Raw genomic sequence first — 17,748 nt, forward strand, 5'->3', positions numbered from 1 at the left:
GGCTAAATACATTCCTCCTCATCCCTATTCTGAAGTGACGTCCTTGTAATCTGGACCTAGACTCTCAACATCCCCTGCACGTCCTTCCATCTTCTATCAGATCTCCGCTCTACCTCCGACACTCCAGAGAAAGTGACACAAATTTGTCCGGCCACTCCTTATAGTTCATACCGTCTAATCCAGACGGCATCTTGGCAAACCTCTCCTGCACCCACTCTAAAGCCTTACTGAAATGTAGCAAGCAGAACTGCCCACAGTACCCCAAGTGTGCCCTGACTAGAGTTGTACATAGCTGCAGCATCACTTCCTGACTCTTATACTCAATATCCCAACTGATGAAGGCAAGCATCTTCTACAGGTTGGACAACCAGAACCTTTTTCTTAGGGAAGGGAGGTCTACAACTCACGTGAGCTGGTTTAAGGTGAGATGGAAGAAATTTAAAGGAGATCTAAGTGTTGAGTTTTAAATCTTTCTCCTCACCTCTTCACGTTCAGTCCTCTAGTTTCAAACTCTGTGACTGCCTAATCCCTGGTGAGCTAAAAAAACAGCTATTCCAGGGGAACCTCTTAGGGTAACTCCAAAGACTAGTTCAGGAGGGAACCCCCTGATTAGATCAAACCACTGGTTATTGATAAATTATTCCACAGTGTCGTTGAAAAGCCGGAGACAGTGTGAAATCTGCCAAGGAGGCTTACCTGTTGTCCTAGCAGGTACAAGAACTTCTCCCAGCACCAGCTTCATCCGCTTGGCATGTGTTTTGCCCTGGTAGTGCGACTGCGCTACAATAGCCGAGGTGAAGAACATATTACAGAGGGTACAGCATTTGTTCTTGTCCACCTCTCCATCATCACTGTCCTGGGAGGGAGTGAGAGAGAGAGAGAGAGAGAGAGAGAGAGAGAGAGAAAGAGTGAGGAAGGATTAGCAAAACAACTCTTCACTATCTCCAGTTGTGCCAGCTACCACATCCATAGATCGGCTGGTTGAATGGTGTCACACCAACAACCTCGGACTCGACATCAGTGAGACAGAGAAAATGATTGTGGACGTCAGCAGAACACACACCAGTCCTCATCAAGGGGTCAGCAGTGGAAAAGGTGAGCAACTTCAATTTCCTGCATGTCAACATCTTTGAAGATCTACCCTTGGCCCAACATACTGATGTAATTATGAAGAAGCTCTATAAAATTATGAATTAGATAGAATAAAATATAGAACGTAGAACAGCACAGTACAAGGAAAGGCCTCTCGGCCCTCAACGTCTGTGCCAAACACAACAAATTAAACTAAATCCCTTCTGCACATTACCCATATCTTGCATATTCATGTGCCTAACAGATACTTAAACACCACTGTCCTAACTGCCCCCTGACTGAGCCACCTTCTGCTCTCTGTATCAAAAACATGACAAGTTTGTCACTAAGGACTCTAGTAAACTGTGGAGGGTGTTCTGTTCGGTTGCAACACTGTCAGGAATTGAGACGTCAATGCACAGCGTCAGAAGAAGCTGCAGAGGGCTGTAAGCTCAGCCAGCTCCATCATGGGGGCAACTTTCCCCACCATCGAGGACGTCTTCAAAAGGTGGTACGTCATGAGAGTGGCATCCATTACGAATACCCTCACCATCTGTCCCGTTCTCATTAGTACCATCAGGAAGGGGGTACAGGAGCCTGAAGACTCACATTCTGTGATTTCAGGAGTTATTTGATTTACTTATCTATTTAAAGAAACAGTGCGGCATAGCCCATTCCAGCCAATGGGCTGCACCGCCCAGCACCCTACCCATTTAATCCTAGCCTAGCCTAATCACAGAACAATTTACAATGACTAATTAACCTATTAACTGGTACATCTTTGGACTGTAGGAGGAAACTGGAGCATGCAGAGGGAAGGACGTACAAGCTCCTCACAGAGGGTGCTGGAATTGATCTCTGACATACAGTAACTGTGCAGAAGTCTTAGGCACACAGATACAGCTAGTCTGCCTAAAGCTTTGGCACAGTACTGTACTTGTCGATGTGGAATGGAGAGCGAGTTTGCAAATCTGGTGGGAGCAAAGGATGTTGGGAATGGCGAGAATGGAGCGCCGCAGGAGGAGTGTCGGACCGGTGGCAGAAAAGGAGTACCGGGGCGAGGCTGGCGAGGGTGCAGACACACCCAGCCCTGAAACACCAGGCAAGGTCATTTGATTCCAAACAATTGGTTTATTGATTGATCATTTCAGAATGTCTCCCTGGGGGCTTCCCACTCCCTCCTCTCTCTTCCCCTTTTTCCAGCAATGATTCCCCTCTCCCTGCCCCCTTCCCGCTCTCAGTCTATAATAAAGACCCATATCAGAATGTGGTTTATCATCACTCACATATGCCATGAAATTTGTTTTTTAACGGCAGTAGTGAAGTGCAATACATAAAATTACTACGGTACTATGCAAAAGTGTCAGGTACCCTAACTATATATATGTCTAAGACTTTTGCACAGTATTGTATGTTGTGAAATTTGTTACTTCGCAACAGCAATACATAATGATAAAAACTATGAATTACAACAAGAAATACATATATATAATATAAATTAATTAAATAGTTCAAAAATGGAGGGAAAAATACTGAGGTAGTGTACATAGGTTTAACGTCCATTCAGTTATCTGCTGGTGGAGGGGAAGAAGCTGTTCCTGAAATGGTGAGTGTGTGGCTTTGAGTTCCTGTGCCTCCCTGCTGACAGTAGCAATGAGAAGAGGGCATGTCCTGGGAGACGGGGGTCCTTAGTGATGGATGCCACCTTTTTAAGGCATCATCTTTTGAAGGTGTGCTGGACGCTGGGGAGGATAGTGCCCATGATGGAGCTGACTGAGTTTACAACTTTCTGTAGCTTTTTATGATCCTGTGAAGTGGCCCCTCCACACCAAACGGCGATACATCCCGTTAGAATGCTCTCCATGGTACATCTGTAGAAATATTCCCAGAGGCAATTAGGGATGCTGGTGTTGTCATGGATAACAAAAAAATTAATTAAAACTAATGTACAGCTTTGCGACAGTTTCAGATTCAGATTTATTGTCGTAAACTCCAGCGTGCAGTGAGATGACCACAAGTGTCACCACACATTCTGGTGCCAACATAGCTTGGCAAAACAGAACACAAGCAATAGAGCAAAAGCAGCTGAACAAGCCCCATTCCCTCCTCCCACCCACCCACACACAGGGACAGTCATTCAACTCCATTCTCCAGCTTCAGCCATCGGGCTTTGGCTTCCGGCTTTCTGAGCGGCCTTTGAGCTCTGATCTTCACTATCCATCACCCCCCCACCCCCCAGCTAGTCGGGACGACGGGACCCTGAACTCCAGGCTTGAACTGTGGGCTCACTGGCTGAAGGCCCTTATATCTCCTGCTTGCACGAACATCCAGTCCTGGGACCCACTGGCCTACGACAGCCCGCGATCCATGGATGCCCTTCATCACCCATTCATATCGCTGGCTCCTGAGTGTGGAGCAGAGGCCTAGACTCTGGACGTCTTTTGTCCCCATGTGCACATTCATATCGCTGGCTCCTGAGTGTGGAGCAGAGGCCTAGACTCTGGACGTCTTTTGTCCCCATGTGCACATTCATATCGCTGGCTCCTGAGTGTGGAGCAGAGGCCTAGACTCTGGACGTCTTTTGTCCCCATGTGCACATTCATATCGCTGGCTCCTGAGTGTGGAGCAGAGGCCTAGACTCTGGACGTCTTTTGTCCCCATGTGCACATTCATATCGCTGGCTCCTGAGTGTGGAGCAGAGGCCTAGACTCTGGATGTCTTTTGTCCCCATGTGCACATGGATGGACTTTGAGTGTGAAGCAGAGGTCTAGTCTCTGGAGTTTATAAGTGTTCCCTATGACCATGTAGGTTTCCTCCGGGTGCTCCAGTTTCCTCCCAGATTCCAAACACAGACGGGTTAGTAGGTTAATTGGCCACATGGGTGTAATTGGGAGGCATGGGCTCACTGGACCCAAAGGTCTGTTACTGTGTATCCATTATTAAAATACTTCAGAATCAGATTTATTATCACGGGCATATGCTGAACAGCATGATATTCTTATTCTGCAGCATCAATACAGTGTAAAAACATAAAATATATAGATTACAAATTAAATAAATAGCACATATAAAGGAATAACAAGGTAGTGTTCATGGGTTCAAGGACCATTCAGAAATCTGACAGTGGAGGGGAAGAAGCTGTAATTATTTTTATTATTAAGCCATTTTATTAACTTATCTATACCACAGTTAAAGCTGTTGCTTTGTGTTATAACTGCAGCACAGCCTGATTAATCCATCAAACCATAACCATGGCTGATGTATGACTTGTTATCCGTTTTGCACACAAGTTCTTGTCTTGAGTGCTGACATCTTGACACTAATCCCTCCGAGCACCAGAGTTATTTTATACCCGACCATCTCTATAATGAATCAGGAGAGGCGTTACATCGCAGCCCACTGGGAACCTTCCAAAAGGATGGAAATTATTGAGAAAATGTGTAGCTGGGCGGTTGAGTTGTTTTCCGATCTTGGCAATTTACTTGCAAACGTTTTGTCACCACACAAGGAGGCATCGTCAGTGTGTTGCTGGTTGTGGCGTGTTCTCCGAATGCTTGGCCTTTATATACTTTTCAATCAGCTGACTGGATGTCACTTCAGAAAACCCAGCTGTGATGCGGGAAGGAAATCTCGTCGCTGATTGGTGGTGTGGGGAACTTCGTGCCTCATGGTCTGGAATTTGGCCTGCTTTGGCCGAATGACTTCATCCACCTTCAACATCACATGCAGCCCTGAACTCCCTCTGACTGACCACTGCAGCAATACCGTATCTTGGTGAGGAATGTACCGGAAACAGAATGTCAGAAGACCGTGAGATATAGGAGCAGAATTAGGTCATGGAGCTGTATCACCACTTTGTCCTCAACACTATTATGAAAAGATAAAGATGAGTTTTATTGATCACATGTACATTGAAGCATACTGTAACAAGCATCATTTTGCCTCAAATCAAATCAGTGGAGATTGGGCGGGGGCAGCCAGCAGGTGCCACCACATTCCTGGCACCGACATAGCATGCCCCAAATTCGCTAATCATAATCATTTTTGGAATGTGAGATGAAACTGAAGAACCCGGAGGTAACCCTTATGGTCACAGGGAGAACGTATAAATTCCTTTCAGGCAGCGGCTGGAATCAAACCTCTATAGGTGATCACTGATTGTTGTGTAGGAGCAGAATTAGGTTCTTCGGCCTGTTGATGCTGCCCCACCACTCAATCAAGACCAGATTTTCCTCTCAACCCCATTCTCTCCTATTCACCCCATAACCTGTGACCCCTTTTACCAATTGAGAACCCATTGTTCTCTGCCTGAAATGCATCCAACCTTAGACACATGACATGTCGTATTATTGGCACAGAAGATTTTGCAGAAACCAGAAATCTTGAGCAACATGTATGTAACGCCCTGGGAAAGGTTTCACAGCTAATGTAATGGTTTTCCTGTAGCAGCAGTGTTTGGGTTATGGCTAGAGATAACGGGGGTTTTGGAACGTGCGCCGTCCAATGAAGGGAGTGTTTTCTTCTTGTTCTGTGCCTGAGAACGAGGTGATCTGGTTCTTTTGTTCAGCAAGAGATGAAGAGAGAAGACGCTAGAAAGGAGAGGTTGTAGACAGAAGGATAGAGTGGACTTGGAGTGGGGCTGGGAGTCGACGAAGCCCGGGGAAATCGATGGAGGACCAACGGAAGGGAAATCATGAGCTCCAATGTGCACATTAGACTGTTACATTAAAATAGGCCCTTTTCTTTTTGTTTTTCTTTACTAACCCTTTAGTCAAATTAAGAATTAAAGAGCTAAATCATTTTATTGCATATGGTATACTTTCTGTTATTTCGTGGTACTGACTTGTAACGGGGTAACAGATCACACAGCATCCACATAAACAAGGGGTTTTGCACCTCAGATTTCACACGCTTGGTGAGGCTACAGACTGTCTTTGTTAGACTAATGCCGTTGGCCAAATCTGACGGTTACAATTGCAAACTACTGAAGGAACTCGGCCGGTCAGGCAGAATTTCTGGGAGGAGAATAACTCAGATGCAGACTCCTGATTAAGGATCTTGAGACAAAATGTTCACGGTTTATCCCTCTTCATAGAAGCTGTCTGACCTGCTGAGCTTCTCCAGCATTTTGTGCGGTTTCTCTGGATTTTTGACCTCACTTAGAGCAGCAGTAAATCAGAGGAGATTCAATCTCCACAAAGCTTGACTGTGAGGAGAGGAGAAAGAAATGAGCCTTGTTCACAGCAGGGTGTGATAGGTGAGAAATTTATGGGATTTTGTGTAGATGAGGAGAATTCTCTTGCTGGGTAAATCATTGTCAAGGGAAGAGAAGCTTAAATTCAGAGGCGAGTTGTAAGATAGAGAGGTAAAGGATTTTTTTTACCTGAGGGGCATTTCAAACAGCATTCTCTCCCACACAAAACCATAGATCTATCCATCTAATATTTTCCTCATGGTAAGCAGGGTGGTAATGGCTAATATGAGATGGTGTAATTTTAAGGTGATTGGAGGAAAGTATAGAAGGTAATTTTTTTATAGAGAGTGGTGAGCATGTAGAAGCACTACCGGGATGGTGGTAGAGGCAGATACATTAGGGGCATTTACAAAACTCTTCAATAGGCAGATGGATGGAAGATAAATTGGGGGCTATGTAGGAGGGAAGGGGTTAGATTGATCTTAGGTTAGGTTAAAAGGTCAGCACAACATCATGAGCCAAAGGACCTGTATTGTGTTGTAATGCTCTACAGTACGATCTATATGCCATATAGGAGGCCTTTCAGCCCACTGAATTACATAGAACTATCCCAGTACCTTTTCCTGTGTTATATTCTGGTGCCTTTGATTGAAAATCTGAATGAGGCACAAAGCTTGTTGCTTCACAATCACTTTATTAAGTGTTGATAGAACAAAGGGAAAAGGAGCAGAAGCTTGCAGCAGACAGCTTCACAGCAAAAAGCTAAGATACTAAGATTATTAAGATGGTGCAGCTTTGTATTTAGCTAATTTATACTGATAGATAAGGAAGCATTCCATTTAAACTTATAAATTAAAGTTAACCAATGAGAAAGCCCTTATTCAAATAATGCAGAACAAAGAAGCTTCCCAACCTGTTCAGAATTATACTTTGTATAACTACTAGAGGCATATTAAACTTGTATAAAATACAAACAGATAATTAAATTGTTAAATTGCAAGGAAAATAACAATTGAGCAGTTTAACCTAAGAATTAAACAGTCAGATCCGACACCTGTAGTGTGTTCTTTCTGCATTCCCGTCAACACCTCCCACATCCTACCCCTTACTCCTCACTTACACACTGAAGTAATTGACAGCAGGTGATCAAAACACAATCCACCTGTTTTTGGGATGCGGGAGGAATTCAGAGCACCTGGGGGAAGCACACACAGTCACAGGGAGAACGTACAAGCTCCGCACACGGACACCATCAGATGCTGGGACTGCCTCGCTAAAGCAGCCAGCAGAGAATACGTAGAGGAGTACAGCACAGGAACAGGCCTTCGGCTGATAATGTTACGCTGAACCAGCTAAAAAAGAATTCAAAACCATCCAAACGCTAATCCCTCCTATCTACACCATCTCCATATCCCTCCACCTTCCTTACATCCATGTTCCTAACAAAATGTCTCCTGAAAGCCTCTGATGTATTTGCCTCTCCCACCATACCAGACAGCCCATTCCAGGTATCTACCACTCTCTGAGTAAAAAACTTACCCCTCACATCCCCTTTGAACCTCCTCCCTCTCACCTTCAATGCATGCCCTCTGGTATTAGACATTTCAACCCCAGCAAACAGATGCTCACGGTCCACTCCACCTATGCCTGTCATAATCTAACCTCTAACAGATCTCCCCTCAGCCTCTGGTGCTCCAGAGAAAACAACCCAAGTTTATCCAGCCTCTCGTGATAGCACGTGCCCTCTATACCAGGCAGCATCCTAGTAAACCTTTTCTGCGCCCTCTCCAAAACCTTAACATCCTTCCTATGGGGGGGCAACCAGAACTGTATGTAATATTTCATATGTGACTTAACCAGAGTTGTATAAAGTTGCAACATAGCCTCCTTACTTTTGAACTCAGTGCCTTGACTAATAAAAGCAAACATTCCATGAGCCATCTTAACCACCCTATCGACCTGTAGCCACTTTCAAGGAGCCATCAACTTGGATCCCAAGATCTCTCTGCTCAGCAACACTATTAAGGACTTTGCCCTTAACAGTGAACTGTCTCCTTGCATTTGCCCACCAAAGTGTAACACCTAACATTTATCCAGGTTAAACTCCATCTGATATTTCTCAGACCATATCTGTAACTGATTTATATCACATTGTATTCTTTGCCAGCTTTCTACACCATCCACAACTCTGTCAATCTTGGTATAATTCACAAATTTACTAATCCACCCATCTATATTTTCATCCAGGTCATATAAACATCACAGACAGCAGAGCTCCCAGCACAGATCGCTGTGGAACACCACTAATTACAACCCACCAGCTTGAATAAGTCCCTTCAACCACTACCCTCTGTCTTCTATGTGCAAGCCAGTTCTGAATCCAAACAGCCAATTTGCCACAGACCCTATCACCTTAATCTTCTGGATTAGCCTCCCATGAGGGACTTTGTCAAATGTCTTATTAAAATCCACGTAGACAACATCCACTGTCCTACTGTCATCAATCTCTCATCACCTTGTCTAAAAACTCAATCAAGTTGGTAAGGAGATTTTCCTGGTGGTGGCTGATGGAGTAGCAGCAATCTTCTGTTGCTCCAACTTTAATTATCTTACTATTTCCAACCTGTCTTGAAACCTCCTTTTTAAGTGTGATATCTTTTTCATTATGGCTACATCAAGGAGTGGCAGAGGTACTAAACAGGATGATCCCCCTGCTTCTTTGGATTCTGTTATGGATTTGCTGCAAAGTCATACACGAGAAGCCTCTGAGAAGTTTCAACAATTCAGCTCCGAATCTAAACAAATAGAAGGTAAATTGGACTATATTCAACAAACTCTTAATGAACACGATAAACATATAAAATAATGAACCAATGTTGTTGTGTCTGGAAATGGAAGTGGATGAACTGCAAAAGCTTTGTGAAAAGCAATCGAAGTCCAACGAAAAGTTAAGACGGAAGATTACCGACATAGAAAATAGAAGTAGAAGGAACAACATACGGGTTCTGGGTCTCGAAGAATTAATCAAAGGTAATCATCCTATGGAATTCTTTGCAAACTTTCTGCAAGAATTATTTCTGGAAATTTTGGCATCTTTGCCTATGATTGATTGAGTTCACAGGTCCCCCGTATTTTGTTCTCCTAACAGAGATAGACCAAGATCCGTAATCGTTTGCTTTCACGAATTTAAAACAAAGGATCTGTTAATACATGAATCTCATTGAAGAGGCATGATTCCCTATTGTGGCGGCAAGATTAGAATTATGGAAGATTTCCTGCCGGAGGTTATGCAGGAACATTCTAAGTTCAAAGAAGTTATGTCTGAATTTTTTAATAAGGGTTTTAAACCCTCCCTTCATTATCCAGCTCATCTCAGAATCACACTTAAAAATGGATCTTTTGAATGGTTTCGGTCCATTGCTGAAGCACAAATCCAACGCTAGCTGCTTAGTCTGTCCTTACATGAAAACACAAGATTAAATGGGAAACTTTTAATTCACAAATCCCGTTGAAAGGGCATGATTCGTTATAAAGTGGAATATTAAGATTCTCAAAGACTACTTGCTTGAGGCTATGCAGGAATGTGCTAAGTTTAAACAAGCTTTGTTGGAATTTTTTTATTGAGGGTTAACCCATGTCTTGGCTACCTAGTTTGTCTGAGAATCTCATTAAAGATGGACCCTTCGAATGGTTTTGGTGGAATGCTGAAGCTTAAAGTTTTTTTAAATTTGAAAGCTAACTGCTTATCCTGTTTTTTCATGAAGATATAAGATTAAATGTTTAATGTCTTTCAGTATGAATAATGGTAACCTTTACTTTAGACAAACCTTTGTAATCAATTTCCTTTTATTTTTTTTAATACGATATTTTTGAAATACAAGAATTGAATCCCTTGTCTGGAAATTGTTTAGGCTAGGTTGGAATATAAACAACTTGAAACTATTTGGAGCGATCACCAAGTTTTTTTTTGGGGGGGGGGGGGTTGTCCGTAGTTGTAGATGTGGGATTTCTATTGGTTGACATTCTTTCTTTCTTTGGGAGGTGGGTGGGGTGGATGTTTTTTTTTTCTCAGAAGCTGTTTTCAAATTTTATAGTTTTCAAAGTTTATAGATTGGTTTTAACTTACATTTTAACCCTTTCTTTAAATTATTCTAAAAATGGACCAAACTATTAATCTACTCAGTTTTAACATGAAAGGGTTAAATCACCCAGTCAAATGTAATAAGATTTTTGCTTATATCTTGTTCATCATACATATTTCAGGATTGATATATTTTTTATTGATAGTCAAATTATTTCATCAGTTTGTTCCTGCGAATATAAAGAAATTGCTGTTTCAGATCATGCTCCTTTATTTCTATCTTTAAATCTCCTGGTTTTCCTCAAACAAACAGAATTTGGCATTTTAATACAACTTTGTAATCTGATAAGGAATTTTTAAAATTTCTAGAGAGGCAAATTGTTTTATTTTTTGAAGAGAATAGAAAGGAAGAGACTTCTAATCTTATTGTATGGGACACTTTCAAGGCCTATATTAGAGGACAAATTATTTCTGATACTGCGAGTGTTAAGAATAAAGCTAATAAAGAAACAATTGAACTAGCCAATCGACTGAAACAATTAGATCAAAAATATGCTGTACCTCCAGATCCTGTTTTATATAGAAGACATGTTGAAGTTAAAACTAAATATGATCTTTTGTTAACATATCCAATTGAAACTCAACTTCTTAAAGATAAAACTCAATTTTACATTCACAGAGATAAATCAGGCAAAGGTTGAACAAGTTAGGTCTTAGTTCTTTGGAGCGTAGAAGGTTGAGGGGAGACTTGATAGACGTATTTAAATTATGAGGAGGATAGATAGAGTTGATGTGGATAGGCTTTTTCCATTGAGAGTAGGGGAGATTCAAACAAGAGGAAATAAGCTGAGAGTTAAGGGGCAAAAGTTTAGGGGTAACATGAGGGGGAATTTCTTTACTCAGAGAGTGGTAGCTGTGTGCAACGATCTTCCAGTAAAAGTGGTAGAGGCAGGTTTGGCATTGTCATTTAAAGTAAAATTAGATAGGTATATGGACAGGAAAGGAATGGAGGGTTATGGGCTGAGTGCGGGCCAGTGGGACTAGGTGAGAGTAAGCATTCAGCATGGACTAGAAGGGCTGAGATGGCCTATTTCTGTGCTGTAATTGTTATATGGTTATTGGCCAACCAATTAAAAACATCTGTAGTTAAATGACAAATTAAAGAAATTTACAAAACTAATGGTGATATAGAGAATTCTATTCTAAACCTTATAGTTCTGATTCCCCTAAAGATAATACTGTAATGAACAATTTTCTAGATCAAATAAATATCCCTGCACTTTCTGCAGATAACTGCAAACTGATGGATCAACCCATTTCTTACTAGGAAATTGCCGAGGCTATACGTTCATTACACTCAGGAAGCTCCCAGCCCAGATGGATTTTCTGGAGAATTTTATAAGGCTTTTTCTTCATTAATTATACCTCAGTCACATTTAGTCTTTTTGGATTCTTTCAAATTGGGTAGCTTGCCTCAATCTTTCCTTGAAGTCTCTATTTCGCTTATCCTAAAGAAGAACAAGGACCCAACTGAATGCTCTTCATATAGGCCAATTTCATTATGCAATGTTGATACTAAAATCCTTTCTAAAATTCTTACTCATATGATTGAAAATATTCTATCTTCTATTATTTCTGATGACCAGACTGGTTTTATTAAAAATTCCTATTTTATTAGACACCGTATGTTAAATGTTATTTACTCTCCCTCCCTGGAGTTATCGGAGGGAGAGTAAACCTTAGAAAAATTTAATTTTGGACCAGATTTTATTCATTGGATTAAATTACTTTATTTATCTCCTTCTTCCTGGGTTGTTAAAAATTTTCAAAGTTCCAAACCATTTAAATTTCATCGCGAAGCTAGATTAGGCTGTCCGTTGAGCCCTTTGCTCTTTGATCTAGCTTTAGAACCTCTTGCCATTGCTTTTCAAGAATCTAATGATATCTGTGGTATTTTAAGGAGAGGTATTACTCACAAAATTACGCTGATGATGTATTGCTGTTTATATCGATTGTTGAGACCTTGTTACCTTGCACACTTTCCTTACTCTCCCGTCTTAGCCAGTTTTCAGGATATAAATTGAACCTACATAAGACTGAATTATTTCCTTTAAATAATTTGGTATCAATTAATACTAATCTCCTTCTAAAATTGTAAGAAATCAATTTACTTACTTGGGTGTAACAGTTACTAAGAATTACAAACACCTGTTTAAAGAAAACTTTCCTACTTTATTGAATCATGTAAAAAGGATATCATTAAATTGGTCACCTCTTTCAATATCACTGATTGGACGAATTAATTCTATTAAAATGAATATTCTACCTAAATTTATATATCTTTTTCAGGCTTTAACCATTTTTATTCCTAAACCCTTTTTTGACTCTCTCAATTCTATTTTATCCTCTTATACATGGAAAAATAAACATCCTTGTTGAAATAAAGTTCATCTTCAAAAATCTAAAAAGTCTGAAGGTTTAGCCTTACCTAATTTTAGGTTTTATTACTGGGCAGTTAATATACAATATCTTATGTTTTGGCTGTATTATATTAATGATGTAGATTGTCTGGTATGGGTTTCTTTAAACTCAGTTAATAAATTTTCTATATTTCTCCTCTTGGATTCTCACTTCTTTTACCTGTAAGTAAACTAACTGATAATTTAATAGTTAAGCATACTCTGAGGATCTGGATACAATTTAGAAAACACTTTGGTTTATTGAGATTTTCCCTTTCAAGCCCCATTTATTCTAATTTTTTAAAACCTCTATGATTGATTTAGTTTTTAAGGCATGGGACAGATTGGGTATTAAATGTTTTTGGGATCTGTTTGTTGGAAGAAGCCTTTGTTCATTTCAGCAATTGTCAGCTAAATATAGTTTACCCAAAACTCACTTTTTTAGATATTTACAAATTAGAGACTTTTTAAGATCTCAATTATGTACATTGCCTATAAGCTCAGATAAGAACTTACTAGACATAATTTTTAGTTTGACATCTTTTCATAATGGTTCAATATCTAAGATATATGGAATGTTACTAGAGACGAGGAATGTTCCTTTAAACAAAATTAAGAATCTCTGGGAACACGATTTACAGACATCAATATCTGAAGAAACTTGGAATGAAATTATTAAACTGGTTAACACTTCATCACTATGTGCTCATCATACCCTCATACAATTTAAGGAGTTGCGTAGAGCTCATATGACTAAGGATAAGCTATCTTGTTTTTATTCAGATATATCTCCCTACTGTGACAGATGTAATAATGGAGAAGCTTCATTAATTCATATGCTTTGGATTTGTCTGAATCTGGAAAAATTTTGGAAGGAAGTTTTTCAAACTGTTTCCTTACTTTTTAACGTCAATTTCAATCCAAACCCTCTGATGGCCCTTTTTGGTATTGTTGCAGGACAAGATATTAAGCTGAAGGCATCTGGTTTACATATTTTGGCCTTAGTTTCTCTTATAGCTAGGAGGACGCTTTTGTTTAAATGGAAAGATGTTCTTCCTCCTCCTCACGCTCAATGGTTATGCGACGTTATGTCATGTTTAGATTTAGAGAAGACTCGCTGTTCAATTTCTGAATCTTGTCAATAATTTCAAACATTGTGGGGACCTTTTCTGAACTGTTTTCAAAACCTTCAATTCATTATTTAAACTCAGATGTTGGCTATTATTAATTTTTATTATATATGAAGGTATTCACCTTCTTTTCTCCTTAATGAACCGCTTCGGTCTTGGTAGGGGTTGGAGTTTTTTTCCTTTGTAATAAATTAGTATAGTTTAATATAACTATTGATTAACTTATATGAATACAGGGTAATGTAATTGTTATTATGGACAGATATAATGTATCTGGTGTTTTTTTTTTATCTTTTCTGACCTTTTAAATACACCTTCTTGTTTCCAAATGTTTATATATCCTATCTCTAAGAATTTTCTCCAGCAATCTCCCTACAACTGATGTGACACTTACCGATCTATTGTTCCCAGGATTTTCCCTTGTTCTCTTCTTAAATAGAAGTATAACATTAGCCACTTGCAAGTCCTCCGGGACCTTGCCTGTGGCTAAACTGGACATGAAGAGAGAACATAGAACAGTACAGCACAGTACAGGCCTTTCGGCCCACAATTTTGTGCCGACCCTTAAACATTGCCTCCCATATAACCCCTCACCTTAAATTCCTCCATATACCTCTCTAGTAGTTTCTTAAATTTCACTAGTGTATCTGCCTCCACCACAGACTCAGGCAGTGCATTCCATGCACCAACCATTCTCTGAATAAAAAACCTTCCTCTAATATCTCCCTTGAACTTCCCACCCCTTACCTTAAAGCTGTGTCCTCTTGTATTGAGCAGTGGTGCCCTGGGGAAGAGGTGTTGGCTGTCCATTCTATCTATTCCTCTTAATATCTTGTATACTGTACCTCTATCATGTCTCCTCTCATCCTCCTCCTCTCCAAAGAGTAAAGTCCTAGCTCCCTTAATCTCTGATCATAATGCATACTCTCTAAACCAGGCAGCATCCTGGTAAATCTCCTCTGTACCCTTTCCAATGCTTTCACATCCTGCCTATAGTGAGGTGACTAGAACTGGACACAGGATTCCAACTGTGGCCCAACCAGAGTTTTATAGAGCTGCATCATTACATTGCGACTCTTAAACTCTATACCTCGACTTATGAAAGCTAACATCCCATAAGCTTTCTTTTCATTTTCAATTTTTTTGCCGATTTAAAAAAATATATGAATAGATACAAATCAGAGGAGAAGTTATATTAAATACACAATATAATAAAAGTATAAACGAAGAGAGGAATATACATTGTCAAAATCATGTATAATATAATATTGGGCTAGTATATATAAACAAAGCACCACAACTCCTTGTGACAATTCATACAAAAAAAAGATTGGAAATTTTCTATTATTAAGAAGGGGGAAAAAAGCCACTAAACTAACCTAAAACAGAAAAAAAGGGACTGGGCAGTCCATTTGAGGATAACATTACCAAAACAAAAAGAAAACATCCTTCCAGTCAAATCTGAAACTTCGCAGAGAGAAAAAAAAATTACTTAAAAAAAGAAAAAAAGAGGAAAAATTAGATCATATGAAAATATTGAAAGAAGGGTCGCCAGGTTTGCTCAAATTTAAAAGATGTATCAAGCGTCCGACTTATAATTTTCTCCAAGCTTAAACAAGACGTAAGGAGGAGAGCCAGAAAAAAAAGAGTAGGTGGATTAGGATCCTTCCAATACAACAAAATAGCTCTCCTAGCCAATAAAGCTGAAAAGGCTATCACATGTTGAACAGAAGGAGGAACACTTTCTGCTTCCTTTGGAGTAATCCCAAGGATTGCCCTAAGTGAATTAGGTTGTAGGTCCACACCTATGACTTTTGGTAACGTACTAAAAACATCTCTCCAAAAATTATTTAACTTTATACAAGACCAAAACATATGAGTTAAGGTAGCCACCTCAGCATTGCATCTATCACAGGTGGAATTTATATTAGAAAAAATATGCGCTAGTTTATCTTTTGACATATGTGCCCTTTGCACTATCTTGAACTAAATTAGGGAGTGACGTTTCAAGTGGTTTCATCCTTTGTTTCGAAAACATTCTTTGATAGAATAGATTCTATGATCCTGTCATATATTTGGAATAATAAAAGTTCTAGAGTGAATAAATCTTTATTGCAAAAAATAAAAGGAGGAGGACTGGCGTTACCAAACTTTAGATTTTATTATTGGGCAATTAATATTTGTTATATCACCTTCTGGATTTACGGTAAAGATAATCAGGACTGTCCTTCATGGTTGGACTTAGAGGAGAATTCGGTAAGTGGGGTTTTTTTTGGCTTCTTTACTGGGAGCTCCTCTTCCTGTTTTGTTCTCTAGGACAGGTAGACAAGGTCTTAGTCCTATTGTTAAACATACATTAAAAATTTGATTTCAGTTTCGCAGATGTTTTGACTTACATAACTTTGTTCTCTCTTGTAATATCAATTTTAACTTTTTTTTTAAACCATCAATTCTGGGTAAGGCCTTTTTAACATGGAAAACTAAGGGAATGAAAACTTTTTTAGATTTGTTTTTAGAGGATTGTTTAATGTCTTTTTCACAGCTAGTGGATAAATATGATATATCTAATGCACAATTTTTTAGGTACTTACAAGTTAGGAATTTTTAATGCGATTTCTTACCGACTTATCCATTTGCTCATTTACCAAATATGATAGATGCTATTTTTCAGCTTAAACCATCTCAAAAACGATTGATAGCTATTATATATAAACAGCTAATGAATTCACGAATGAGGCCTAATGATAAGGTTAAACGTGCTTGGGAAATGGAACTTCAGGAGTCACTCTCAGATAATCAATGGAATAAAATATATCATTTAGATAACAATTCATCTATCTGCGCACGCCACTCCCTAATTCAGTACATAAGCTTTCTTAACTACCCTATCTACCTGTGAGGCAACTTTCAGGGATCTGTGGACATGTACCCCCAGATCCCTCTGCTCCTCCACACTCCCAAGTATCCTGCAGACTTTGTACTCTGCCTTGGAGTTAGTCCTCCTCACGCTTCTCTGGGTTGAACTCCATCTGCCACTTCTCAGCCCACTTCTGCATCCTATCAATGTCTCTCTGCAATCTTAGACAATCCTCTACACTATCCATAACACCACCAACCTTTGCATCATCTGAAAACTTGCCAACCCACCCTTCTACCCCCACATCCAGGTCTTTAATAAAAATCATGAAAAGTAGAGGTCCCAGAACTGACCCTTGTGGGACACCACTGGTCACAACCCTCCAATCTGAATGTACTCCCTCCACCATGGCCCACTGCTTTCTGCAGGCAGGCCAATTCTGAATCCACCTGGCCAAACTTCCCCGGAACCCACCATGCCTTCTGACTTTCTGAATAAGCCTACCGTGTGGAACTGGTTAAGGACCCAGAAATCTTGTCCTTTGCCTCCTTCAATAACCTGAGGTAAATTTCATCAGTCTCTGGGGACTTATCCACTTAATACTCATTAGTTGGCCCAGCACTTCCTCCTCCTTGACCTCTAAACACCCCAACATATTTATACATTCCGCACCGATCTCTTGGTCCTCCATATCCTTTTCCTTGGTAAGTACTGAAGCAAAGTACTCATTAAGTACCTCACTCACATTCTCCACATCCAAGCACATGTTCCCCCTTTATCCTTGAGAGGTCCCACTCTCTCCCTAGTTATTCTCCTGCTCTTGATGCATATATAGAATTTCTTGGGATTCACCTTAATCCTATTTGCTAATGACTTTCCATGGCCCCTCCTGGCTTTTCTAATTCCCTCCTTTCATTCTTTTCTGGCTTCTTTATACTCCTCACATGCTTTGCTTG

At 40.0% G+C, this 17,748-nt stretch overlaps 1 protein-coding gene across 1 annotated transcript in view; it reads right to left on the minus strand.

Moving 5' to 3' along the window:
• The window catches only part of zgc:171482 (zinc finger protein), a 255,617-nt gene that overhangs the window by 148,970 nt on the left and 88,899 nt on the right, over window positions 1-17,748 (minus strand). The window contains exon 4 of the mRNA XM_059948095.1: window positions 697-856. Coding sequence (XP_059804078.1) covers window positions 697-856 — 160 coding nt within the window. The remainder of the gene's footprint in view (window positions 1-696; window positions 857-17,748) is intronic.

This window comes from Hypanus sabinus, chromosome 22 (genome assembly GCF_030144855.1).
Source record: "Hypanus sabinus isolate sHypSab1 chromosome 22, sHypSab1.hap1, whole genome shotgun sequence".
In the NCBI taxonomy this organism is placed as follows: Eukaryota; Metazoa; Chordata; class Chondrichthyes; order Myliobatiformes; family Dasyatidae; genus Hypanus; species Hypanus sabinus.